Source organism: Medicago truncatula, chromosome 3 (assembly GCF_003473485.1).
Source record: "Medicago truncatula cultivar Jemalong A17 chromosome 3, MtrunA17r5.0-ANR, whole genome shotgun sequence".
Taxonomy (NCBI): Eukaryota; Viridiplantae; Streptophyta; class Magnoliopsida; order Fabales; family Fabaceae; genus Medicago; species Medicago truncatula.
The window spans coordinates 23,485,971-23,512,965 of NC_053044.1; the positions used below are offsets into that span (position 1 = coordinate 23,485,971).

The 26,995-nt window shown below is 31.4% G+C and overlaps 1 protein-coding gene and 1 long non-coding RNA gene across 2 annotated transcripts; one reads left to right on the forward strand and one right to left on the reverse strand.

Annotated features, from left to right (window-relative positions):
• The first annotated feature begins 519 nt into the window (after positions 1–519).
• LOC11443524 (probable dipeptidyl-peptidase 5) lies at positions 520–8,629 on the forward strand. The gene is made up of 19 exons (XM_003600017.4): positions 520–884; positions 1,672–1,859; positions 2,239–2,343; positions 2,459–2,530; positions 2,702–2,849; positions 4,178–4,260; positions 4,348–4,403; positions 4,791–4,927; positions 5,059–5,152; positions 5,244–5,309; positions 5,388–5,610; positions 5,775–5,876; positions 5,968–6,053; positions 6,498–6,620; positions 7,190–7,259; positions 7,347–7,438; positions 7,767–7,871; positions 7,956–8,086; positions 8,344–8,629. The coding sequence occupies exons 1-18, from the start codon at positions 550–552 to the stop codon at positions 8,067–8,069; spliced, it is 2,199 nt and encodes a 732-aa protein (XP_003600065.1). The 5' UTR covers positions 520–549; the 3' UTR covers positions 8,070–8,086; positions 8,344–8,629.
• A 3,873-nt stretch (positions 8,630–12,502) lies between these two features.
• On the reverse strand, positions 12,503–14,121 carry LOC11446506 (uncharacterized). The gene is made up of 3 exons (XR_003010103.2): positions 13,939–14,121; positions 13,553–13,689; positions 12,503–12,673 (listed from the first exon to the last, which is right to left on the reverse strand). It is a non-coding gene; the product is annotated as an uncharacterized lncRNA (long non-coding RNA).
• Positions 14,122–26,995: the final 12,874 nt, after the last annotated feature.

The window sequence follows — 26,995 nt, forward strand, 5'->3', positions numbered from 1 at the left end:
TGTTCATATTTATCCCTTGTTTTTAAAAAAAAGTGTAGATATGTACTTTAATTTATTTAATTGGTAGCACATTAGTCTTTTCCTTCAATCAAAGACTAACGACGTTAATAAGTGACATACAAGTCAACATCTCCTTCCCACTTTACCAACTCTCCAATAAATAAAAAAAGTAGGGCTCATTGAATTCCATTTCTCCCCAGATTCTTCACCCCAAATTAGAGATTGCAACCGATCTTCTTCCCCATTTAAGCTAATATGTCAAATTCACAAGGTTCCTCGTCAACTTGCTTTCTACTTGAACAATGATACTGAAGGTGGATGAAATACAAATTCGCATGCATCTCATACTTTAAAACTATGAATTCGCATGAAAATGACTAACATGATACCAATTAAACAAATCAAATATCTACATTTTTTTTTAATTAAGAGAGATCAATGTAAACTTCAAAATAAAAATAAGGGACCAAAAAATGTGTTAAATCCTTTTTTTATAATAAGGACATGATGGAGGAGTATAAGGTTTTATTATTATAAGAACATGGTGCAATGGCCACGTTAGCTAGTTCTGCTCTCACTCTCATCACTCTTACTCGTTCTTCTTCTTCTTCTTCTCATTACTCTAAGTGCTTATTCAACCATTTCTCTTCCAAAACACACCATCAACGAAGTCGTTTTTGCTCCTTCAACACCTCCACAACAAAGACAATGGCTTCTTATACACCCCCCTCAGAATCCGATACAATCACTACTGCCCCTTATGGCTCTTGGAAATCACCCATCACTGCTGATGTTGTCTCCGGAGCTTCCAAGAGACTTGGTGGCACTGCTGTTGATGGACGTGGTCGTCTCATTTGGCTTGAATCACGTCCAACTGAATCAGGGTAAGTTTCATTGACCATTTGTGTTATGAGATTAAAATAAGTACTTTTGGATAAGCTGTAAGTGGAAAAATGATTAAAAATTTAATCTTTTGAAGTTTTTAAGGTGACCCTTTTGCCATCCATACACAGATAAATTAGCTTAATTAAGCTTTTATACCATAAGCGCTCATGCATGTCTAAATCATTTCTATAACAAAAGATAAAATAAAGTCAAACTAAGCTATTTATTGGATAGTTTATTGGAAATAAGCTGAAAACAACTTACCAACATGTTATAAGTTGTTTCCACATGCTCTTTTAGGCTTATAGCATAAGCTCTCACATATGCATAAACTGTTGATGGCCGTAGTTCTCTCATTTGTCTGAATCATGTCTAACAATATCAGGGTAAGTTTCATTGACCCTCTGTGTTATTAGCTTAAAAAACGCATTTTTGGAGTTTTTAAGCTGATCCGTTTGGCCATTAAGACCGAATTTGAATAAACAACTTAATTAAGCCTTTATGCTATAATTTTTTTATCATACTTATGTATTAGTTATTTTGAGTTACATAAAAAATAAAGTTAAACTGTTTTGATCTTTTGATATAAGCAATAAGCTGTCTTCATAACTCATACACTATCCTGCACTGTTTATGGAAATAAGCTTAAAATGGCAAATGCACGAATCGTATGTTGTTTTCATCATCTCTTCAAAACAGTCTCGCAAGTGCTTTTGTCAAGAGATAAGCTCAAACAAGGCAATCAAAATAGATGCTAATTTTTTTTTTTGTATGTTTTTGTTTTAGACGGGCGGTTCTTGTTCTTGAGCCGGAAAATCCAGGGGGTGAGGCTGTGGATATTACTCCAAAGGAGTTTGGAGTCAGAACATTGGCTCAGGAATATGGTGGTGGTGCTTTTACTGTTGCAGGAGATGTTGTGTTTTTTGCAAATTATAAGGATCAGAGATTATACAAACAATCCATCACTTCTCTCGGTGAGGAAGCAACATCAGTTTATATGTCTAGCTGTTTTATTATTGACAGGAATGACAGTTTTTTTGTGCCCCTTTGATATACTGTCTTACTTACTCTTATGTTAGTTTTGTTCTGTCATCACATTGTGTTTTTCTTTTTAGTTAATCTTAGTGCAAGTTTGGAATGATGGTGAGTTTCACGAAATCACGGTGTTACCATGATTTTTCCGAACTCACTTCCAATCCAAACATACACTTTGTTTACTTGTATATTGATTTCGATCAAGCTTAGAATGTAGATTTGGCGTTCTGTTATTTTCAATAGTGTGTCTGAAGCAAGCAATTTTGTTAACTGGTGCTGTTTTTTCTTTTTTTCCGTGCACGTGCTTTTCTCTTGCAGATGTGCCTCCTATACCTCTCACTCCGGATTATGGTGGACCAGTTGTAAGCTACGCAGATGGAGTGTTGGATACACGCTTTAACCGTTTTATTGCTGTAAGGGAAGGTAAATGGTTAAGAATTAGTCTATTGTTGAGGTTTATTTTAGAATGCTCCCATTGTGTTTTTTACTTTTTAAATTAATCATTTATTTGGTCACTAATGTAAAATCACATTGCTAGATCGTAGGGAGAGCAGTCAAAATCCACCTACAACTATTGTATCTATAGCACTTGGGAGCAAGGATGATCACGGTAACAATTTCTATCTTAATAGTGTGTTTAACCTCTGGAGGGGTTTAATGAATACTGCAAATTATGTATTTATTTGTTGCTTGTTATAGGTTTTCAAAAGTTGTTCTATTTTGATATACAGTATTACAATCATTATTACATCTGAGTCTGACTGTATTGTTTGACTTTCAGAACCAGAAGTACTAGTCGGTGGGAGCGACTTCTATGCTTTCCCACGTCTAGGCCCTAAAAGTGAAAAAATAGCATGGATACAGTGGAGTCACCCTAATATGCCGTGGGATAAATCAGAACTTTGGGTTGGCTATATTTCTGAAAATGGGTGAGCAGAACTCTTTGCCTTAGTTGTAACTTGTGTAAGAATTAAGACAGTCTGCTTACCCTGTTTATGATATCTTTAAGGGTTTGTCTAACATGCATGACTCACTTAAGTCTTCTATTGTTGCACAACATTTTCTTAATCAGATATCATATATTTTAACTTGTAATATCTTTTTTTTCACAAACTATCATCACTGTGGAAGAGAATTCAGTTTAACTTTCCCCGTATATGAGAATTAAGTTTGCCACAGAAAATTCAGTTTGATTCTTTTGAACTGTGTTGTGTCTTCAAGCTCTATCAACAACACACTTTGCCACAGCCACCCACAGCAACACATATTCATTCCTCTTCTCTACGAAGCCTCCACTTTGGGTCCCTTTCACTACAAAATCATTTACAAAGCCGTAGTTTCATAGTAGATTTCATAGAAAAATAAAAAATTTATTTAAGGTCTGGGCATTGGTTTGAATTTTAATAAAATCGGTCCATTTTACAGACAACGTACAAAAGCCATATGGTTCTTTTGAGAGAGCTTTTTTACTGACTGTGGGATGCTGGAAGAAAAGAGGGAGAGGAAACGTGGGGTGGGGGGGCCAACAAATCAGTACTTGTACTTAATAAAAAATAAAAAAAAATTCGGCAAGTGCGAGGGAAAGGGTAATAAATCCTATGTTAAAGGTCCATCAAGAGATGCGGTGAAACTATTCAATCCAACCATAAACAAAAGTGTTGCTCCGTGCTAGACTTACTACACTCTTGCACCATAGATTCAGCCTTTCTTTAAATATGAAAAGTTGATACTTATGCAGATATATAGTTGTTTTCTGAATCATACAGCACATCTTTTGTTCATTAAGTATATACTATAGGGGTTCATTTTAATATCCTTAAAAAAAGAAGCGATTACTTGATTAAGTATATACTATAGTACATACTTTGAGGTTGTTGGTGTTGATACTCTTTGTGATGTAAATTCTGTGAGTCTATAATGAGATCACACACCTTGTATCTATAATGATTTTACAATAAATACATTGAATACTTAATTAGTAAGCACTAACCTAGGAAGTTGTATAGTGTAGGAGTAATAACAATCAATCTAGGAAATTGTACAATTAAAGGAATATCTAAAGATTCTTAATTTTAACAACTTTCATATACCGTTTTCATAAAGCCTCATGCATAGATTTGATTCCTCCATTTTGGATCTTATTTTGTCTCTTGGATCTAGTTTTCGAGGTCCATATAATAGTTGATGTTACTGTTTCATATTACATGTATATGTCACATTTTCAACTTGAAGCATAATCATCTAAGTTTCCATGCAGAGAGATCTACAAGCGTGTTTGTGTAGCTGGGAATGATCCTTCAGTTGTGGAGTCTCCAACTGAGCCCAAGTGGTCCTCTGATGGTACTTAATTTAGGAATTTTATGTAACACCCACAAAAATCTGTGAATTCTTGTTTAATATACACATTTTTTTATTTTAACTATGCAGGGGAACTTTTTTTCATCACGGATAGGGGAAGTGGTTTTTGGAATCTCCATAAATGGGTAATTATATTTCACAGATCAATCCTGCTTGCTATGAATTATATATATAGTTTTAATTAACTTTTGATCGTCTGTATTGACAAATGTTCATAAATACTGTGTAATTTTAAATTCACAAGAAAACTATGCATTCTAGTCAACTATTTCTGTGAATAAATACTTCTGTTTTAATACTACAGATGCTCTTGGTTGATAATTCGAATTTTCAATTATCATCTTCATTTGCTGTTTGTCTCGAATTCCTTTTTCAGTGAGATGATTGTGACAAACAATTTGGTTGCAAGCATGTTTGATTGCTATTTTTTACTGGCCATGCAATATCCATTATGCAATTTATTAATTATTTACATTTTATTTTTCTTTTCTAACTTCTTCAATTTGTTACAGATTGAGTCAGAAAATAAGGCCGTGCCTGTTTATTCTTTGGATGCCGAGTTCGCTAGGCCACTATGGGTTTTTGGTATGAATTCTTATGAATTCGTGAAAAGTCCTAAGCAGAGAAACTTAATTGCTTGCAGTTACAGGTGATTGATTCTTAGTCTGCTACTTATCTGTCTCTTTTCATCTTTTCTCTCATGCAATCCATAGTGGCCTTGGCCCAGCAAACTTAAGAATTTGTGGTACAATTAATTCAATGGTTTGGTTGTGTATGAAGGCAGAAGGGAGTGTCATATCTTGGTATTATTGAAGATGCGCAGGGCTCAAACCTAAGCGTGCTTGATATCCCTTTCACAGATATCGATAACATTGTAATTTTCATAATTATCTCTTTTGCTTCTTTGTGTCTAAATCAAGTATTCACACAATAATAATCTTAATTTTGCAATTGTGCCATTGCAGACTTCTGGTACTGATTGCCTGTTTGTCGAAGGAGCATCTGCAGTTCTTCCATCATCAGTGGCCAAGGTGATTTCTTCTTTCTCTTACCATTCTAATGCTAAAGTCATTTATGTTCACTCCCTGATAGCTCTCTTGCTTTTTCAGGTGGCTTTAGATGACAAGAAATCAAAAGTGGTTGACTTCAATATTATTTGGTCCTCATCACCGGATAGTTTAAAATATAGTTCGTACATCAGTAAGCCAGAGTTGATCGAATTCCCAACTGAAGTTCCTGGTCAAAATGCTTATGCATACTTTTATCCACCATCTAATCCTACATACCGAGCCATTGAAGGGGAAAAACCTCCATTATTATTGAAGAGCCATGGTAAATATTGGTCCAGTAGGAACCATCACAGTTTAATTTGTTGGTTTAGGAAAACTGCGTACCAATAACTTAGTAGTACAACCACCACTTGTAGGAATCATCACTTAGTAATTGTAGAACCACCACTTTTAAATGTGTTATTTTTTTTTAAAAAAATATTTCAGGAGGACCAACAGCTGAAACACACGGAATTTTAAATTTGAGCATTCAGTACTGGACTAGTCGTGGTTGGGCATTCGCTGATGTTAATTATGGTGGAAGCACTGGTTTGTTTCTCACCCTCTTTTTAGAAGTGGTTTGTTTCTCACTTTGCCTTTCCTGCAAAATAATGTTCTGAATTATATAATTGTTTGGAAGGTTATGGCAGGGAGTACAGAGATCGGCTTTTAGGACGCTGGGGAATAGTGGATGTCAATGACTGTTGCAGTTGTGCTACATATTTGGTAATGATTTGTTTTCTAGTAGTGTAGGAGAATCCGCAAAAATCTCATTTGATTCTGCTAGGAACTCAAGAATTGAACAATTTTATTGAAAGGTCGAGAAAGGATAAAAGAGAATATAAGAGAAATATCTCCTCAATAGTGTCACTACTCAATTAACATACAATATTGAATCATCATGACTATCTTTATATTCTCATATTTATACAAATAGTGTTATATAACAACCTCAACTAACTAACTATAACAACTCCTAACTACTTTAACTATACAGATTATCCGGGATTTTATTTATTTTATTTGATTCTGTCATTATTAGTCCTAATTAAGAAAACAAGTAATAGTGTAAATTTTTTCTTATATAAATAGTCCAAGTTTGTAGTAATAAAATATGAAAGTGTTATTCCATTACTTACACACATTTGTGTTATATGATGTATTATCTAGGTGGACAGCGGAAAAGTTGACGGGGAGCGGCTTTGTATAACAGGGGGCTCTGCCGGTGGATATACCACCTTAGCTGCACTTGCTTTTAAAGATACTTTTAAGGCTGGGGCTTCTTTGTATGGTGTAAGTTCATCTTCCTACCCTTCACTTTCACATTTATTATCCATAGAGAATTCATTTTCTTAAAGATGAGTGTTCGTGGAGTTTCCGACTTGTCATCAACTCCAATTATTTTTGGATTTTTTGTACATTTTATTTGTTTTCATTTTTTTGTCACTAATAAAGATAAGAATGTGATGAACAATTTTTTTCCCTCTGCTTTAATATTCTTTTAAGTGGTTAGTTTTATTTAGTGTTGTAAATTGCCGATCACAGAAACTAGTGATTTGTTCGAATTTTGCTACACTACAGCACTTGAGCCGCAATTTGACAACACTTTATACTAAACTGCATATCACGGAACATTAACAGTTTGTCCAAATTCTGCTACGTTATGGTGTTATAGCCGCTATTTGACAACACTGGTTTTAATTATCCATGTAATGGCTTACAGCTGCATGCACCTTTTTCAGCCTTTTTTTTTAACCAATACATGGATAACGTAGCATGTTTTACAATTACTTCAATTGAAAATTCAGATTAAATAGTTATCGTTACAATGTAATTAATTGGTCAATTGGTCTCTCAAACAGGTAGCTGACTTGAAGTTATTGGTAGAAGAAACTCATAAGTTTGAATCTCACTACATTGATAATCTAGTTGGTAAGTCAATGATGATCACTTGATGCATCAAGTTGCTCTTTTTTCATGTTTTATTTGAAGTTCAGTCTTTCTCTTAACTGATTGCAGGAGGTGAGAAGGCGTGGTTTGAAAGATCCCCAATCAATCACGTTGATAAATTTTCTTGTCCCATTATTTTATTTCAAGGATTGGAGGACAAGGTTAGTAACAAAGTGTGTAAACCTTCGATTTGTTCCTTGAACCATAGAAATATAATAAACAATCCATAAATTATCTGCAATTCATCTAGTTTGTCTCTAAATTACTTTTAAAATAGGAAGGAGAGTGATCATTTAGTGTCTAACTTGATTGATTGAGAATAGTTAAGGAACAATTTATTATATCTCGATAACTTTGAGACCAAATCGGAGAAAGAGTGATAGTTCAGGAATCAAAAAAGATTCTAAAGTGTACACTGTTAGCCTATTATAAATCTAGTTAAACTAATCAACAAATTTCAGTTCGATAAATAAATTATACTCATTGCAGGTTGTGCCGCCGAGTCAAGCTCGTGAAATTTACCAGGCATTGAAGAAAAAAGGTGTGCCCGTTGCTCTTATTGAGTATGAAGGAGAACAACATGGTTTCCGAAAGGTATACGCTGATTTAATTCTTTCATAAATGTAGTTTATGTAGGAAACAGATATAATATGCACTAACCAAATGGGTTGGATGTAGGCTGAGAACATCAAGTATACACTTGAACAACAAATGCTTTTCTTTGCGCGACTGATTGGGCGCTTCAATGTTGCTGATGATATTACTCCCGTCAAAATTGAGAACTTTGATTGAGAATGACTTTTCTAGAGGTATTAATGTTATCTTTCTTTATAGGAAAAATTACATCGGTGGACCTTTGAATTTGATCCTTATTTCGGATTGGTCACTGAAGTTATTTTTTCTCGAATTGGTCCTTTATGTTTCTTTTATTTGCACTGTTAGCCTTAAAGTTAAAGGATCATTCTGAGAAAATGGTCATACTTAAAGGACTGAAGAAATAGTTTTTCCTTCTTTATATCTATGTTAGAACAAATGCTAAAAAATCCTTGTTATACTGTAAATTCAGGAAGTTCTGCTAGAACAATTGCACCGATGATGGTCTCCTGCCACAGCACCATTTTGCCAAGAGTGTAGTTTCTACTACATATCCTCAAATCTTGTTTAGTTCTAAATCTGGTTTATGATTATGATCTCTTATCTTGATCATGTTCAGGAAATATGGCATGTATTTGTTGTCTAGAATATTATTCCTGCATAAATAAAGTAGGTGGTAATGAATCATAATCCATAATGCTCTGAAATATTTTGCTCACAAAGTTGCAATAATGATACTCTGCATTTGTTTTCTGTAATCTATTTCTCATAAGTTATTATTCATATCATGAATTTAAATAAGTTATATGATTTTTGATATATTATATGGCATCATTTATTATGTTATTAACTATAGGGTAAAATATGTTTTTGGTCCCTATAAATATATCAACTTTTCGTGTTTTAGTCACTCTAAAATTTTCCTTCAAATTTTAGTCCCCCAAAAATTTTCCATCTTCACTTTTGGTCCCTCTTTTAAAGTAAAATCATATCTAGAATCCATATTTTTTAATAAAATTTTGCAGAAAAATTCATAATATTATAATAATCTCTCCTAAAAAAATTAGAATTTTTTAACAAAACATGAATTTAATATAAATTTTTATATTTTTTAGGGTTAAAAAAATTCATATTTAATTTATGTTTTGTTAAAAAATTCTAATTTTTTTTGGGAAAGATTTTTACAATATTCTACACATTATGCACAATTTCATTACTAAAAAAAAATACTAAAATTAACTCAAAAATATGGACCAAAAGTAGTGATTGGAAATTTTATAGGGACTAAAAGTTGAAGGAAAATTTTAGAGGGACCAAAATGAGAAGTTTGTATATTTATAGGGACCAAAAACATATTTAACCCTTGATTATATAACATAGTGAAGCCATTATAATAGATAGACTTGGCTGTGAGACCATATTAAATATTAGAATGATGTTCTTAAAAGTATCTTCAATGAAATTAGGGTTAAATGACGTATACTCCCTCACAATTTGGGTGAGTTTTAGTTTACTCCTCTATAATAAAAAACATATTGGATTCTAACCTTAAAGATTCTTTGGTGTTGGACCTTCGTGAATCTTGTATGTACAAAATAGATGTATGGTACGGGGGTATACCCAAATTCTCTTAAATTACAGTTGGCAAAAATACCTTAAATTTTGAAATTTGATGTCATAAAGGTCCAAAAACGAATTAGAATCCATTTTTTTACAAGGGTAAACTAAAACTCACCCAAATGACAGGATGTAAACACCATTTAACACATTAAAGTATTACTGCTAATTATGATGAGAGTAATAAATAATCATAGTACTTTAAAAAATAGTTGTTCAAATATCATTTCTCTAACAATTATTCACATAGTATGCATATTAAGAGTGGTATTCAATTGAATCCACCCTCGATTTTGAGAACTCTACATAATTGTTGTGTAAGTATCATTAACAATTGTTGTGGAAGTTTTTGAGCCTCCAATAAACCATGTTGTGTGAGTGTGAGTGATGTAGATAATATTTGCCAATCATACATAAATTGAATAACTGATTTTTTTCTTCTTTCTATAAATTAGTTAACAATGATGTATTGTTAGATTTTTTAAAAAAAGAATGATGTATTGTAAGATGACACATATATGTCTTTGTGAGTTTAGCTTAGTTGATATGGACAATGCATTCGAGGTTCAAACCCTGACCATCACAAAAAAAAAAAGATGTCACTTATTATTTGTAATATAACATTAATTTAATATGAAGTTTTTATTGACAATAAAATCTACTACATCGTTCCTAATTGTTAGTAGTAGTAAATTTGTTTGTAATTACTATTTTTTATTTTATAATTTTATCCTTTAAAAGTGAGAATATCAATTTATATTTTCAACATAATATTTATTATGACTGAACAAAAAGACATAACATAGTAGTTAGTGGTATGTTGATTAAGAAATAACTAATGTTGAAAATACCAAATAAATCTTATAAAAAGGGACAAAAAATATTCTCAAAAGAGTCTTATAATTAGAGATGGAGGTAATAATATTTTATATTATTGCTTGTTTAGTGGAAATGTTTAGGGTCACAAGCATATAACAATTAACTGTGAAGTGATATTTTAATTAAATTATATTTAGGTTGAGTTTGATTTATATGCTGATCATGAGACTGAACATACAATACTTTACAAAATATCTAAAAGAAAATGTCATTATTATTTTCTTCTCAAAATATCTAAGATCTCTCCGAAGCAGATTAACAATCCTTACTTCTTAACTTCCATGGCTAACAAAACATCCAACTAGTCACTAGGAAATGTTCTTTGTTGAGACTACTCCAAATCACCAAGCAGAATCTTTTATTTAAATCTTCATCGAATAATAGATGTGTACAAGATCCATTTAGATAACAAGAATAAGTTTGAAGAACAACTCTCTATAATCATGTAATTTTTTTACTAAATTTGTGAAGGAAGCTATACATAGATTTTTCTACTTAGGATTTCTTTATTCTTATATAAATTTTGTATTGATTCTAATATTAATGAATGACTTTTGAAAATGACTTTCACTTATTTCTCTTCCCTATACTCGTGTAGATTTTTGTTTTTTACTTGTGTTTATTTATTCGTTTAAAAAGCATTTTGTTTAGTGTTGTGTTTCTTGTGTGTTTTGTTATGTACTTTTGTACATATATTATTTTATGTTTTTTGTTTACATATTTGTTTTTGGATCCCTGTTTAATTGCTATATGTTAATGGTATTTTAAATGGTTTCTTAGTGTTCCAATTTAGTTTTTCTTTAGCATATCTCAATTGATATCAAATAGTGGTATCATAATTGATGTCTTAAGTCTTAACTTTATCTAAAATAGTTGTCTTTTTGGTTTATTTTTTTCATTTATCTTTATAATTTACTTTATTGTTTTTGCTTGGTGTCTATTTTTTTCTTCACGTATCTTTTTTCTTCTTCTCTTTCTCTTTTTTTTTTCTCTTTACCTCGTTGTTTATTTCGAGTTCTTTATAATTTAACGTCCCCTTGTTTCTCTTTTTGTTTTTAAATGAAGATAATTTTTTTGATAAAGAACTATTATATGTTCAATCTTTTCTAAACAAACCGCGTTTAAGAAAATGGTTAATAACAAAAAGCTTTTAAAAACCCTGAAACTCAATTCAAACCCCTTTTCTTGTGTTTCAAGTTTCAACCTAAAGGAAAATGAGGAAATCAACTATCACATATGGAACTCCTTTCTCTAGAGGAATCTAAGAATCATGACAAACATAGCCGATCTTTAAAATGTTTATCTCTTAATCTGCCTTCCTACCCCTTATGATCAATGACTATAGCCTCGTAAATTAGGTAGAACAAAATGGACATGGAGGGAAGCATTGTACTCACCATTACCACATTCTCCAACTCAATGATCTTGATAATTTATCCCAGAAAATACTAGGGAAGTAAAAGATGAAGAAAAGTACAAAAACATTTATTCCTTTGTTTTAAGTGTTTTTGAAATGCTGGTGAAATAGTGAAAGTAGAAAAAAGAGGAAGTAAATGTGGAAAAACTAAAATAAGGGAAATTTAAGTATACAATGAATTTCCTTCAAGACGCATGGAGCCAGTTTATAGATAAAATAATTCCTGAAAAAAGTCACATAAAAGTTTGCCAGTGTTGATTAATCTTTACTTTGTATTAGACCAAATGATTCTTTTCTAAACACACACACTTTACTTTAAATAACAAAGTTATTAATAGAAGATACAAGGATCTATTAGACAAATGGTTGATAGCTAGGTGGAAAATTCCAAGGTTCATAATCATGAGAAGATATTATTTCTTGCATAGCACACATGAAGCTAAACAAGTTATAAAATGGTGCGAATACCATAGCAAGAGTGAATGACCAACATCCATCAAGTTAGATTGGACTTATGTCCTAAATCATCTGTTGTTGGAGTTGGCTTGCACTTTGAAAATGGAAAGATAACTATGGAAAATAAAAACCATTCATTCACCTAACCCTAAAACATTTTAATTTGAACGAAGTATACCACTAATACAGGTGTAACACCACTATAATACAAATCTAGATTAAATTATAACAATGTTAAATATTACAATAATACAAATGCGGTCTCTCAAACTTATTTGGTAAAAACCACCTCGAAGTTAAATACTTCAAAATAAAAAAGTACATAGAAGAAGTCACATGTAGACAATCCCATATTTAAAGTAAAATACATCATAAACATCACCTCCATATAATAAAACTCCAACTACTTCCAGCTTCACTTGTAAATTCATTCCTGTAAAAATTAAATAATGTTGATGTGAGTTTAACTATCTTAGTTGGTTTCCGAACACAGAAAATCAACTTTAACTCTAGCCATAATTTAAATTTTAACCTATCTAACTTATAATTAGAGTACAAATACTAATGTAACTTCTAGTATAACCTCTAAACATAATTGTCTAGATTATCGAACATGAGAAAAATCTGATAATTTAAACTATCCGACTTGTGAACATAAGGGATCATGACAATGGAACCTTTCACTAACATATCATTTTAAGGTGTACCCCTCCACCCCCAACTCCCACACCCACCCACCCATGCACGTAGGCGCGCGCGCACACATAGATATATAACCTCTTTATTTTATCAATATTTACACATAAAATTTATACGCAACTACCATCTAAGTAATAATCCACTTAACATTCATCAATTTCATCACATATGTTCATCTTTAGAACAATTCATAAACATACATCAATCATCATCTTAATTCAGTTAGTTTCACTTCACAATATTGCTTTAAATTATATGATAGAGAAACTGTGTTCACAAAGTTATTGAGATATATATTTGCATGGTAAAATTATGAAATTTAATATGAATAAACTAAATTGTTCCCTCTTTCAAACGCAATTAGTTCAACTAAAAAAGAAGTTTTCGATCTTACATTAACAATAATCATTCAAATCATCAACAAACACTTATTCAAATTCGAGGTGTTACAAAAGGTCACAAAAATTCTACCATAGAAGGGATAAATTTCAAAAGTTTATTGATATTTTAAAATAATTTTAATTACTTAAGTTCATAATTGATTTTTCTCAATAACATATCATCAAAAAAACTTCTAATATAATGCAAACAACATGTTGAAGTATATACTAACCTTTGTCGGTTTATTAGTGGTGCTCATGGATATTTCTTTTGAGGTTTTCTACCTGGCCACGTACCATCCTTCTCATACCTTTCAACTTCTTTCTTAGATCGACAAATCAGATTGGGTACATGTTTGTGAATATAGAACTGTAAAAGATCAATGTTATGACATTCATTGCATTATTTCAAATGGAAAATACCAATAAAACTAAAAATGAATCAAAATATAATAAAATAAAAATTATAAATTAGATCATTATGAGAAAAACATTCACATAGTTTTCATTTGGGAAATGTAAAATCTATCCACATGTAGCATTTATTCTTTATTAAACAATGTACCAACAAAAGAAATTAGAAAGTAGAATAAATAATGAAGATAATAAATGATCTTACCGCATCTTCCTTTCCATTTTTCCTCATCTTCATTCTCTTGAGCCATCTTCCAATCCATGGAGGATTGTGACGTTTTTGTTTCTTCAAACTTGCAGTTGATTGTTTTGATGGTCTTCCTCTCTTCCTTCCCTACAACATTAAAATATTATAGCAGAATAATAAGGATGTAAAAGAGCATTTCAATGTTGATTTACATGACTTTAATAACTGTGAAATATTGTAAGGGATGTAGTTATATATTTTCATAACTTATAAGTAAATTTTGGTGTGATGCCATTGGTCACTATGTCATTGTTGATATTATTGTTATATGTGTTTCTTTATTAAAAAAAATGTAAATAAGTGTTTGTTTAAGATATATTTTTTCTTTAAATTTATCTACTTTGTTGGTCTTAAAAAGCGTATATATAACTTGAGGGCATGTATACATTAATCAAAATAACAAAAACTAAGTATATATTTATTTACAAAATAGTTATTGTGGCATCGTATGATGGACCAAAAGTTGTGGTACCGCACATCAAAAAAATTCCACAATAAAAAAAAAAACACTCTCATTATGATATAAAATCATTATTAGACTCGTAAATGATACTAAATACAACACTCAAGAGATTGTGAACGGCCAAACACATTAAATTTAGTATACACTACACACACAACTAAACAACGTGAGAATTAATTTTAAGTTGCATGATAATTTTTAAAGGGTTACAATTCAACCCCCCTCTTGACTATTTTATCTACTTCAATTTATACATTTAGTCTATGCAAATAGAGTGAATTTGAATTTTGGTCCCTGAATTTACTAATTCATTTAAACTTGCCCTACAAATATTAACCACTTAAGTTTTGCACCCTGAGTCTATAATCTCGCTGATGTGGTCATGATTACCTGACGTGGCGATAGTTAACTTAGATAAGTGATTGTTGACTTAGAAATTTTGACATGACTGGATGAGAATACCCTTAATGAAACCAGGTCCATGCGGAAATCACCATTATGCTCTCTTCTTCTTCTTCCCGCACATAAACCTTCTTTATCATCTTTACTCTTATATTCATAAAATCTTAATCATCTTCTTATATATCCTTTTCACTCCTCTTTGCAATCCATCCAACCCTCCACTGTCATTCATCAACCCTCCACCGCCGATCAATCCTTTTGTCTCCACCCTCACCGCCACACATGAACCCTCCACCACCCATCAAACCCCCACCGCACATGAACCATCATCAACCCATTACCTTTACAGAAGACCACGAGACTCGCATAGAAAAACTTCGTCGAGACCATTGACACTTCTGCATAAGGTAAAGGAAGACGAAGACAAGGGAACATTATATATTCTTTTCTGGTGGTCGATAAGAAAATATTTTGATCAAACAATTGTTGCGATTACTATTCAAAATGAAAGAACAGAGCAAACAATCTTGGGTGAAGGATTTTGGAAAATGAAGATCCAAACAATTTTAAGATTGAGATTGTAGTCAAATTGTTTCTTTTTCTTTGAGAAAAGTGTTTTTTAGATGTGAATTTTGGAAACATTTTTTTTTTGTAAGAATGCCGATTTGTGTTCGGCCGGTGGCAACGATGTTGTCGTTGGATTTCTCTTGAAAGGGAAAATCAAAACTTTGACAATTTGTTGAAGGTTGATATGGACCATGGTTCTGAATTTTGTAGAAGATTATTTGGGTTTTGGTTGAGAAGATAAACATATGAAATTATGCTAGGAATGATAGTGGATGAAGAAAGGCATGGAAGAAAAATAGGGTATTTTAGTCTTTCAATGAGGACTTATTTCATTAAGAGCAGATATGTCAACTGATGTCATAAAATCTGAGGTAACATCCTCTTTTCCCGGTCAACACTCGCCGCCTCAACTAATCTCGACCACATCAGGAAGATTATGGGCTCAGGGACCAAAACTCAAGTGATTGATATTTGCAGAGCAAGTTTGAAAGATTGGTAAATTCAAAGACCGAAATTCAAATGACCCCTATTTATAGGGAAAAATATATAAATAAGCCTTACATAACTTGAGGGAATATATACATTAACGAAAATAACAAACAAGTAAACATATATTTTTTTACAAAATAGTCATTGTGGCATTATATCATAGACCAAAAGTTGTGGTGCCCACATCAAAATAATTCGAAAATAAAAAAATAAACCCTCATTATGATCCAAAATTAGTATTGGCCTCTCTGTTGATACTAATATAACTCTCAAAGGATGGTAAAGATTAAGTTTCAATGTGTATGTATAATTGAAGATTCATTCAGAGTGTCAAATTTTAGATCCATTTTGAGTGTGAAATTCCTTGTATGGTCAATTTTTTCACATCATTAAAACATGTTGACTTAATTCAAGCTTGACATTTATAAGTTGGATTGAGTGTTGTCAAAAAATATTACATAAAAATATATAGATTTATATCATCTTTCCTCTTGAGATCCTTAAAAAAATGGAAAAAGATAAAATAAAAAATGGACACAAAATTGACATGCCTAATAAGAATCATGCCATTATTGCTAAGATAATAAAAAAAAAATCTAAAAAAAATATTAAGATCCACTAATTTTCGAAACAATTAGTATTTTTCTGGTCATTTATGATTTTTAAATTTAATTAGTACTAAACAATTTATTTGTGTGGAAGGAAAAGGTTTCATAAAAACTGCAAAATTTATTAAAGAAAATAAAATAATTTCAAGAAACAAATACCGTTGGAGATGCCCAAGATCCAATCAATTATGTAACCAATTATTCATTATCTTATTTACTGTTTAGTGAAATAGTTAATTTGATAGAGTCCTTGATTAAAACTATAAACTTGTTATCATGATAGAGATTATGATAATGAGAAACAAGTCTTTTATTATTTTTAATCTAAATTGTTCTTGATCGTATGATTATTATGAGCAGGACATCAATAATTCGGGTAGATCAATATATATGTGATAGTTTTTATTGGATAAAGATTAATATATCTCATTTATTAAATTACATATATAGATCATGCATATAGTGATATGATCATTGAACTGACTCAACTGAGAATTTCTAATGGTCGATATTACCACAAAAATTTAAATAGAAAAATTCTCAAGAAAAAATATAATGATTTTTTTGACCTGAGATTGTCATGGTAATTAACATGTTATTTATTGTATTTTGATTCTGAACACACCTTAGGGTGCTAGTTGAAAGGATATTGGATACGATTAAATACTTGTATAATTAATGACTAATCAAGATGAGATCCGTCAACTCTTGGTAATGAGTTTGAACTCTATGATAAAACTAAAACCCTTGTCAGGGAAATTGATTGAAAGAAGAAATGAGTTTCTTAAGTCATATATGTTAACTTATTAGAGTTTGACAATTGTACTATGCTCTAGAGTTAACAAGAGTTGTAACGACGGAAAAAAAATTATAATATTCTAATTGACTCTTGAAGGTAAAGTAATACTTCGTACTACCTCGACATCAAGGAGTATTACTAGACGTCTACCTTGATTAATATATTAATTTGATTAATCTACTACCAGTTTAGTATTGAACTTACAGGGTCACATACAATTATATATAGTTATGTGGAATCATATTGGTCAATGATCACCTTAGTAGAAAAATGGGTTTTCAAATAAATTAGCATTAACATGTGTTAATTTTTTTTTTTTTAATATTGATTGACTATATGAAATAAAAAGTCAACACATTCTATTTGATAGTAGTGTGTGTGACTTATAAATAGACATTAAGTGATTTGATCAAAACAACACAACAAACAAAATAAAATATGCTCTAGTTTTCTTGTTCAACTACTCAAAGGCTGAGGGTAAGAATTGGTCTCGGTGTGGATATACGTAGAGTCTTCATATCATTGAAGAATTTTTCATGCTTCAAGAATTGATACAAAGGTACACTTCTTGTATCTTAATATAATTTTTATAATTTAAGTGCAAAATAGATCCAAACTTTATTCCGTTGCATTTGTTATGAACACTACTTTTTACTTCAAATACAACATACAAATTTATATGAAAAACCGATGATATTTGAAATAGAATAATTAGACCTGGTTACCTTCTTATTTATTTTCCCATGAGATTCTGAAGAAGGGATAGTTTGATGTTCTCCTACAAGTGAGATTGGGAGGGTTGCATGTTCCTTCTCAACTTCTGAAACAATTGATGAATGTGAATCTGGATTCTTCATTTCTTGTGAGATTTGATTGTGTGCATTCAGATCCATAGTCTTTGTAGTTATATTAACTGAGTGCGTAAAAAGATTAAAGTTAAGTTTTCAATTTTATCATTTGTTACTTTTAGATAAACACAGATACGCATCATTTGTAGTGAAATAAGAAGAAACACGATAAACTTTATTGAAGAAATTGTGGTCAAATATATTTTATTTAAAAGTGTATTGGTCAAACATTTATTAGTCAATGTTTGAAATATATTTATCATTTCCAATATTTGAAATATTTAAAAAGAATATTGGTCAATGTATTGTCTTCTAGTCAAATATGTTTTAATTAATTTCTATATATATAGGTTGAGTATTTTAGGAATTTTCTATAATTTTTTAGAAAATATTTAACACCAAAATATTATTTTTTATTACCATGATATAAATTATTAACAAAACCAAATACGAAATAAATATTTAACTTTAAATACAATATAACCCCAAAAATGTATATTTACACACATTAAACAATTTTACAAATTTTTTATCAAGAAATAGCTAACATTTTAGCATAGTCTCTATGAAACAACAATATTATTTAAATCATTATAATAATTTAAGGGTTAAATATATTTTTGGTCCTATAAACATTTCTACTCTTTGTTTTAGTTATCATAAAATTTGTTGGACAAAAATTTGTTTTGTATAATTCATCTAGAATTTTGATGATAACAATTGAAGAACAATTAGATATGTTAATATATGTTCAAGTGTGCAAGATCTGAACATTTATAAGAGCATCAGAAGCTAAAAGACTATTGTAGAAGATATGAAGAAATGTCAATTTATCAATAGAACATGAATTTAACAAGAATCACACAAAACCAAATCACTACCCAATCGTTCATAAAAACCCCAAATGAGAATATAACTCCCCCCTCACCTTTTATTCTTCAAAGCTAGGCCTCCCTTTAAACTTGTGTCACTTTCTCTTCTTTGATTCTTTAAGTTTCTCCTCTTCTTCCTCCGATCTCTTCTTCTCTCCTTTCTTTATCTTTTGCCTGTTTCTCCAAAATGTCGCAATGAGTTATAACCCTAATTCACAACACACTACAATCTATTTATATTCTTGGGCTTAATTCTCACATGTCTTAATGAGCTCAATCTCTACTCATTTCTTATAAAGAAAACACTACACAATTACTTCACTTAAACCTCTCATTTACTCATACACCCTTATTATTCTCTTGATTCCTCAAAAACTCTTATTTTCTAATAACTTCACAAAAATACCCTTCTCTCCTAAATTGTGAAAAATACCCTTTACTTCTCAATCCTAATAAAAATAAAATCAACTAACCCATCAAATTAAACCCCATCAATTAAACAATTAAATTATAAACAATTAAGGGTTAAATGTCTTTTACCCCTGCCATATGGACGCATTTTGGTATACCCTCCGTAAAAAAAAAAAAACTTGGAGATTCCCACTTGAAACATGAAGATTCTTTGGTTCACAGATCCCAAGCCATTTGATTAGATTAATGAGTTGCCGTGGCATGATGACATGTTATTTAATTTAGTTTTTTTCCACCTGAATATATCTCGTTTATTCCTATTAAATTTAAATAAAAATTCAAGAATAAATCTTATTTCTCCATCCCCATCGACCCATCCTCTTTCTCCTTCCCTCCATCGAATTTTTTTCTTCCTTCTTCATCCTCTTCCCTTTGTTCCTCTCTTCGACCCATCCTCTCATCTCCTCTTAAATCGAACAAATTAGGGTTTGCAATGGGTGGAAGCAAAACCACATCAATTGGTAACTCAGGTGGAAGCAGACAACCAATCTGTAGTTGTCAGAAGGTTATGAAGATGTGGATTTCAAACACAACTGAAAATCCAAAGAGAAAGTGTTGGAGATGTCGATTTTATGGAGTTGTAAGTGAAATTGTTTTGTCTCAAATATTCCTAACATTTTTTTTTTGTAACAGTTGAATTCATTAGCTGAAATTTATTGCAGAATGAGTATGGTTGTGTTTTGTTCATTTGAGATGATGAACTTGATAAAATTAAAAAAAAATGCAAAAAAAGTATGATGCAGATTGCACCTCTATATTGAAGTATGATGTTGGTTGCAACAACTATGAATTGATAATGGAGTATTTGATGAAATTTGGAAATGACATTGGGAAGGAAGTTCGAAAAGAATTTAGGAAAGAGGTCGGAAAATAATATGGAAAAGTGCATGTAAAAGAAATCAGCTCAAAGAAGCATGAGAAAGTCAAAAAGAAGCTTAAAGATAAGATGAAGAATTTTTTTGGACTCATTGTTGCACTAATCGTGTCTTGGATTTTTTTCTCAATTGCTTTCAAGTTATTGTAATTGTTTTCTAAGTCATCATAATTTTTTGGTTCTTAAGTAAAACTTATGTTTTTACCTAATACCATAAGTTGGAAAAGAATTATGTTTGTGTCTAGTACCATAAGTTGAGTTGAGTATGTTTGTGTCTATGGTGGACCAACATTATAGATAGTCCACCATAGACCTTATTAATTTATTTAATTTAAATCATTCGATTTATTTTTTTATAAAAAGAGAACCGTTAGATCATGAAGGTATATTGTATGTTATAGTATACAATTAACACTTAATTTTTTTCTTCCCATTCCTTCATCTTCTTCCCTCGTCTTATTCATCATATACCAACAACAACGGATATCACTTGGGTGACATTATGGTTGGTGACATTGATGACATTGGCCAACCACAATGTCACATGTGGCTTTCTTCTTTTTCTTTTACAAGACTTTTTTGTTGTTTTGCACACTTGTAACATTGTGGTTGGTAATGTCACCAACCACAATGTCACCCAAATATTTTCCCAACAACAACACATGTCATCCAAATTCAACAACTCAAATTCAACTTTCATTCTTCATGTCTCCTTCTCCTAAAACCAATAAACCCCCAAATTAATTAATTTTAACTTACAAATTCATAAATTCAACAACTAAAAAACAACACATAATCTCACCACTCTCTCTTGTGTAAAAGGGAATATGGAGAAAGAAGTTAGCATTTTTGGTGCAGAATATGAAGTCAACGATTCCATAATCGCCACTTCACCACTTCACTGTTCTGGTTGATTGATTCTCAAATTGCATAAACACGTGGCATCCAGATTTCACAACAACAACTACACTTCCATCATTTTCAACATCACCATGTCAATTTGAAATCCATGAACACATGTTATCCATATTTCAGAACAACAACAACTACACTTCCATCACCATGAAAAAGCTACTCCTTCATCGATTTTCCTACCCAGAAAAATAATTCCTCCATCGATTTTCCATAAAAAGCTACCCAGATCTGAAAGAAGGTGGATTTGAATTATGTTTCTGTTGAAGCAATCTTCAATTTCTCTCAATTATTGAGTTTTATCGATCTGAATTCGAATTACGGGTTTGTTACAGGTTATGGAATAAGTGATTTATTTAGAATTTAACAGTTCAAATAAGTGATTATTTTGTGAGTTTTATGCAACGAATGGAGAATGGAGAATGAGAACTGTAACAGGGACAAGAGAAAAGAATTTGGAAAACCAAGGTGAATGCTTTTGTTGAGTTTTTGCAAATGAGAAAAGGGAAAACGAAGGGTGAGTTTTAATATGGTGAACGCTTTTGCTGTGTTGATTCGGTGAGAGCATGGAGAGATATATTTTCAAATGAATGGAATAAAATGAAGGTTTGGAAAGCTTTTGAATGTTGATTGTTTTTCAATTTTTTTTTTTGGTTTGTTACGAAGATTGATGATGAAGATGGTATGTTGATGAAGGAAGAAGATGAAGGAAGAAGATGAAGAAATGGGGAAAATATAAGTTATTGATGGTAGATTGTAATATCCAATGGACCTTGTTTATCCAACGGTCCTCTTTTTAAAAAATAAACTAAATGGTTTAAATTAAATAAATTAATAAGGTCTATGGTGGAATATCTATAATGTTGGTCCACCATAGACATTTGGAGTTAAACTTAACAGTCAGGGATTTATTTGACTAACAGAGACAAACTTGAGGGACCAACACATGAGTTTTATTAATTATGGGATCAAAATGAAAACTAAAAATTAATTAGGGGACCAAATGGCCTATTAATTAATTTTTAATTTTTGAATTACATATATAACATTTTCATTTCAAGCTTAAATTATTTTAGTCTCAGAAAGTTATTTCAGAACATTTATAGCAGAGGGATAACTTACCCCTGAAGTTTAAGAACACGATAACTAAGAACACGATAACTATTTGGGTTTGATGTGAAAGATACTTATCCAATCACCATATCTTTTTTGTATAGCATAATCAGTGAGAATTTGAGCCAAATGTTTAATTCACTTTTCTATATGAATGTTTTTCTACTATAATTCTTTATATATTGAGTGTTCCATATGAATGTTTTTTTTTCTCGAATTTGTGGTCGTTCTCTATGGACTATCAATCATGTTATACTACACACGAGGCAAAACAAATTTCTTGGTACTTTGAGCTTTTCAAGCCACTCATATTATTATTATTATCCTTTGTTAAACCACTTTGAGCCTCCATCCAATAATTTCATTTGTTGTTACTAAGTGATGAGTCATGTCATAAGTTTTGAACTTTAATGTTATCTATTTAATTTCTCTTGGAGTTAGATAAAATATTTTGGTTTAAATATGCAAACCGTCCCTGTAAAAAAAATAATTTTAATTACATCCCTGTAAAATTATTTTTGTTTTAAAAATGTCCCTGGCCCCACTTCGTTGGTGATGTGGCATGGGTCTTGCCACGTGGCAGTCCACATAATTAAAAAATTAAAATTATTTTTAAAATTATTTTTTAAAATTAAAAAAATATGAAAATAAATTCAAAAATCATTAAAAAAATCGAAAAAAAAACTTTTAAAATTAAATTTTCGACCATTAATTTTTCTAAATTTAAAAATTATATTTTTTTTCTTCATATTTTAAAAAAAATTAAAAAAATCATTTCATTTTTTTTCAGAAATATCAGATTTTATAATTTAAAAAAAAATAATTTTTTTTTATAAAAATTATATGATAAAAATAATTTTAATTTTTTTAAATTTTTTCAGATTTTTTAAAATGTTTTTTTTTATATTTTTAATTTTTTTTAGATTTTTTAATTTTTTTTATATTTTTAAATTTAAAAAAATAATTTTTAAAACATTAAAAATAATTTTAATTTTTTAATTATGTGGACTGCCACGTCAGCGCCACGTGGCATGAGTTGTCCAGTCAGCAACTGCCACGTGGCCCAAAACGTTGCCACATCACCAACGAAGTGGGGCCAGGGACATTTTTAAAACAAATTTTTTTTACAGGGATGTAATTAATTTTTTTTTTTTACAGGGACGAAAATCAAAATGAGCCCAAATTACAGGGACGGTTTGCATATTTAAGCCAAATATTTTTAATAACTTGGTATGATTTGAAACTAAGTTTGACATTTCTCTTTGGAATTAAGAACATTTTAAGTTTGGGTGGGGTACTAGTAGAATTTATTTAACAAAAATGAAAAAAATATAGAATAAACCATGCAAAAATATGGGTCTACACAAAAAAAAAAAAAATAGGAAAAAGAAGAAAAAAAAATTTAGAGCAAAAAACATCTAAAATTTTGGTCTCTTCAATAAAATATATCTATCTTCAACGAAAAAAAGATAAAAAATTTAATTAGTACCCATCTTGTTTTGGTTTAAGAAATGAAGGTTGGTAATACTTCAATGTTTAGTAGGAATTTGTAAGCTGAAAATCTAACTCCAAGTTGTTTTACCAGCCTACTTTCCCAAATATATCTCATCTTAACCTAAGCCATGTTATAATCTTGAAAGACCTCAAAATGTGTTTATAGTATGATTTTGAATGTCTGCTTAGAATTATTTTAAATTTACAACAATATGTGACGAATGTAGTAGGAAAATGTCATGACCAGCTCGACTGGTTTTATGAGATACATATGTGTATCCTGGAAAATAGTGTGACTTAGTGTATGAACTATCTTCTATAAGCCTATCTCGCCTGCATGGAAGTGGTAAGTTAGTCAACTCTGTAAATGGATGAGATGATGATTTGAGTAACCTCTTCGAAAATGTATGTTTTTCCTGAAAAATATGCAAACCTTAAAATTTATTCTCTTTCATTACTTGACGACAAGCAACAATCTAGGTTTGGGGTTGTGATAACGAGCCATCTTACATTATTCTAAGCATATTTTCCAGCCCTTTTTATTTAGGTTTGATCCAAGATTGAAGAGTTTTAGAACAACTGCCTATGATTTTTGGATATTTTGTAATGTTTTCATTTCGTGTCAATGTAATTAAAGTTTTCCCGAAACCTAACAATTCCAAGATGTTTTTGAATATTAAGCGAATTAATTGAATTTTACTCGAAGAGGACTACAAACCCCCTAGAGAACATCATAGAAGGTTGAACCCGAACATGAGTGGGGTTGTTAAAAAGGAAGTACTAAAGCTTCTGGATGCAGGTGTGATATACCCTATCTCAGACAACAAGTGGGCGAGTTCAGTTCATATGGTACCAAAGAAAGGAGGGACGGTGGTGAAGAATGATAAAGGAAAGATTTAGGCCAAACGTATGACCACTGAATGGTGTATGTGTATAAATTATAGGAAACTAAACAAAGCCACAAGTAAAGACCATTTCCCCTCCCATTCATAGACCAAATGCTTGATAACCTAGCTAAGCATTCCCATTTTTTCTATCTTGGTAGTTACTCGGGATTCTTTCATATCTCTATCCACTCGAGTGACCCAGAAAAGACGACCTTCACATGCCCTTATGGAATGTTTGCCCACCGACTAATGCCTTTCAGGTTATGTAATGCACCCGCCACCTTCTAGAGGTGCATGATGGAAATCTTTGTGGATTTCCTAGAGTATATTATGGAAGTCTTCATGGACGACTTCTCAGTATGCTGGCCAAACTTTGAGGGTTGTTTGAGTAATTTGGACAAATGTCTGGAATAGTCCTTGGACACGTAGTGTCGGAATGAGGAATAAAGTTTGATAGAGCAAAGATCGAAGTGATTGAGAGGCTAACACCTCCCACCACGGTGAAAGAGGTCTGAAGCTTTCTCGGCCACGCTGGTTTTTACCAGCATTTCATTAAGGACTTCTCTAAGATAACTAAGCCATTGACAAGCTTGCTTATGAAGGACGATGAGTTCATCTTTGATGAACAATGCCTTGAGTCCTTCCACAAGCTCAAGCAAGCACTAATCTCCACACATATAATGCAACCTTCAGATTGGAGTCTTCCCTTTTAGATTATGTGTTATGCGAGTGACTATGCAGTCGGTGCTGTTTTAGAACAGCGAAAGAATGAAAAGATGCATGCGATCTATTACGCCAGCAAAACCCTTGTTGAAGCTCAAATAAATTATGCCACCACTGAGAAAGAGCTTCCGATCATTGTCTATGCTATTGACAAATTTCGATCTTACTTGCTAGGTTCGAAAATTATAATCTACACTGACCATGCCGCCATAATGTATCTGCTGAGCAAGAAAGACGCAAAGCCCGGGTTGATTCGGTGGATTCTTCTACTACTGTTGGTCTATATGGCTAGATAGTTAGCAAGCGGGGGGGGGGGGGGGGGGGGGGTTGAATAGCTTTTTGAAAATATTTCAGAGTTAATTAAAATTACTTTCGATAAAATCGACTATTGAATTTATGCATAATCAATCACCACAATTAGACAAAATACTAAAGCAATGTGAATTAAGATTACATTGTTTACAAGAGTTCCTTCAAATTAAAGCCCCAATTCTTCAACTCCTATGTAAAACAAACTCCCCCAAACTTCAAGTACCCCTTGAATTTGGTGCTCCTTGAATCTTCGGATCCTAGAATTACCTGTGCACTCCTTTCGATCTTTTCACTCGAGTCTTCAATGCTACGTCCGGTAAACGAGTCCCCTTCAACTTCAAGAACGGTTAGAAAGACCCCTAATTCCTTTGGAGGTGGAATGAAATCACTCACTTCCTTTGAAGCCTTGATTAAGGCCAATCAATCTTCTTAAGAGAACCAACTTACCATCCCTACTAGCACCATATAGAATCTATACACTCAAAGAGCAAAGTGATTTTAAGAAAAAGTGTTTAATCTTGAAGAATGTATGAATAACGAGTTTTTGAGACCTAGAGAGAATAGATGCAAATGATTCAATAATTTGGAAGTTGTGAGGAGGAGACTGTTGAGGCAAAATCCCTAATTAATTTTAAAGATAATAAACTTTAATGATTAAGGATTAAATAGACTTTGATTAATTCCTTGGTATTTAACTTGTGCTCTTGAGTGTTTTTACTAAGACAGGAACAAGGTTTGAATCATACTAAGATGCATGAAATCAAAGGACATTGAATCCATGAACTAATTCTGAAGTTCAAAAAGTTAGTTCAGAATGTTGATCAGAGAGTTGATCAGAACGTTTTGATAAGAGTTCAGAAGGTTGTTCATTAGCAACCCAGAATCATCAAGAACATAACCAAGAACATGCAAGCTACATTGGAACATGAATGTACGTCCAGGAAAGCATCTTTGCATGGGTCAATCAACAAGTTAAGGCATTAACAAAAGAAAAGTCTAAATGATCTTTAATGTTCATTCAAGACTATGAACATTAAAGTACTAGGAATATTCCAAATTCCAATGAGAATATTTCTGCACATGCTTCCAGCCATGAACAATGTAGTTGGTGGAAAGATGAAAAAGCTAGCAAAAGGGGATCTTGCATCAGAGATAACGTGTCCTCTAATTTGAATCAAGCA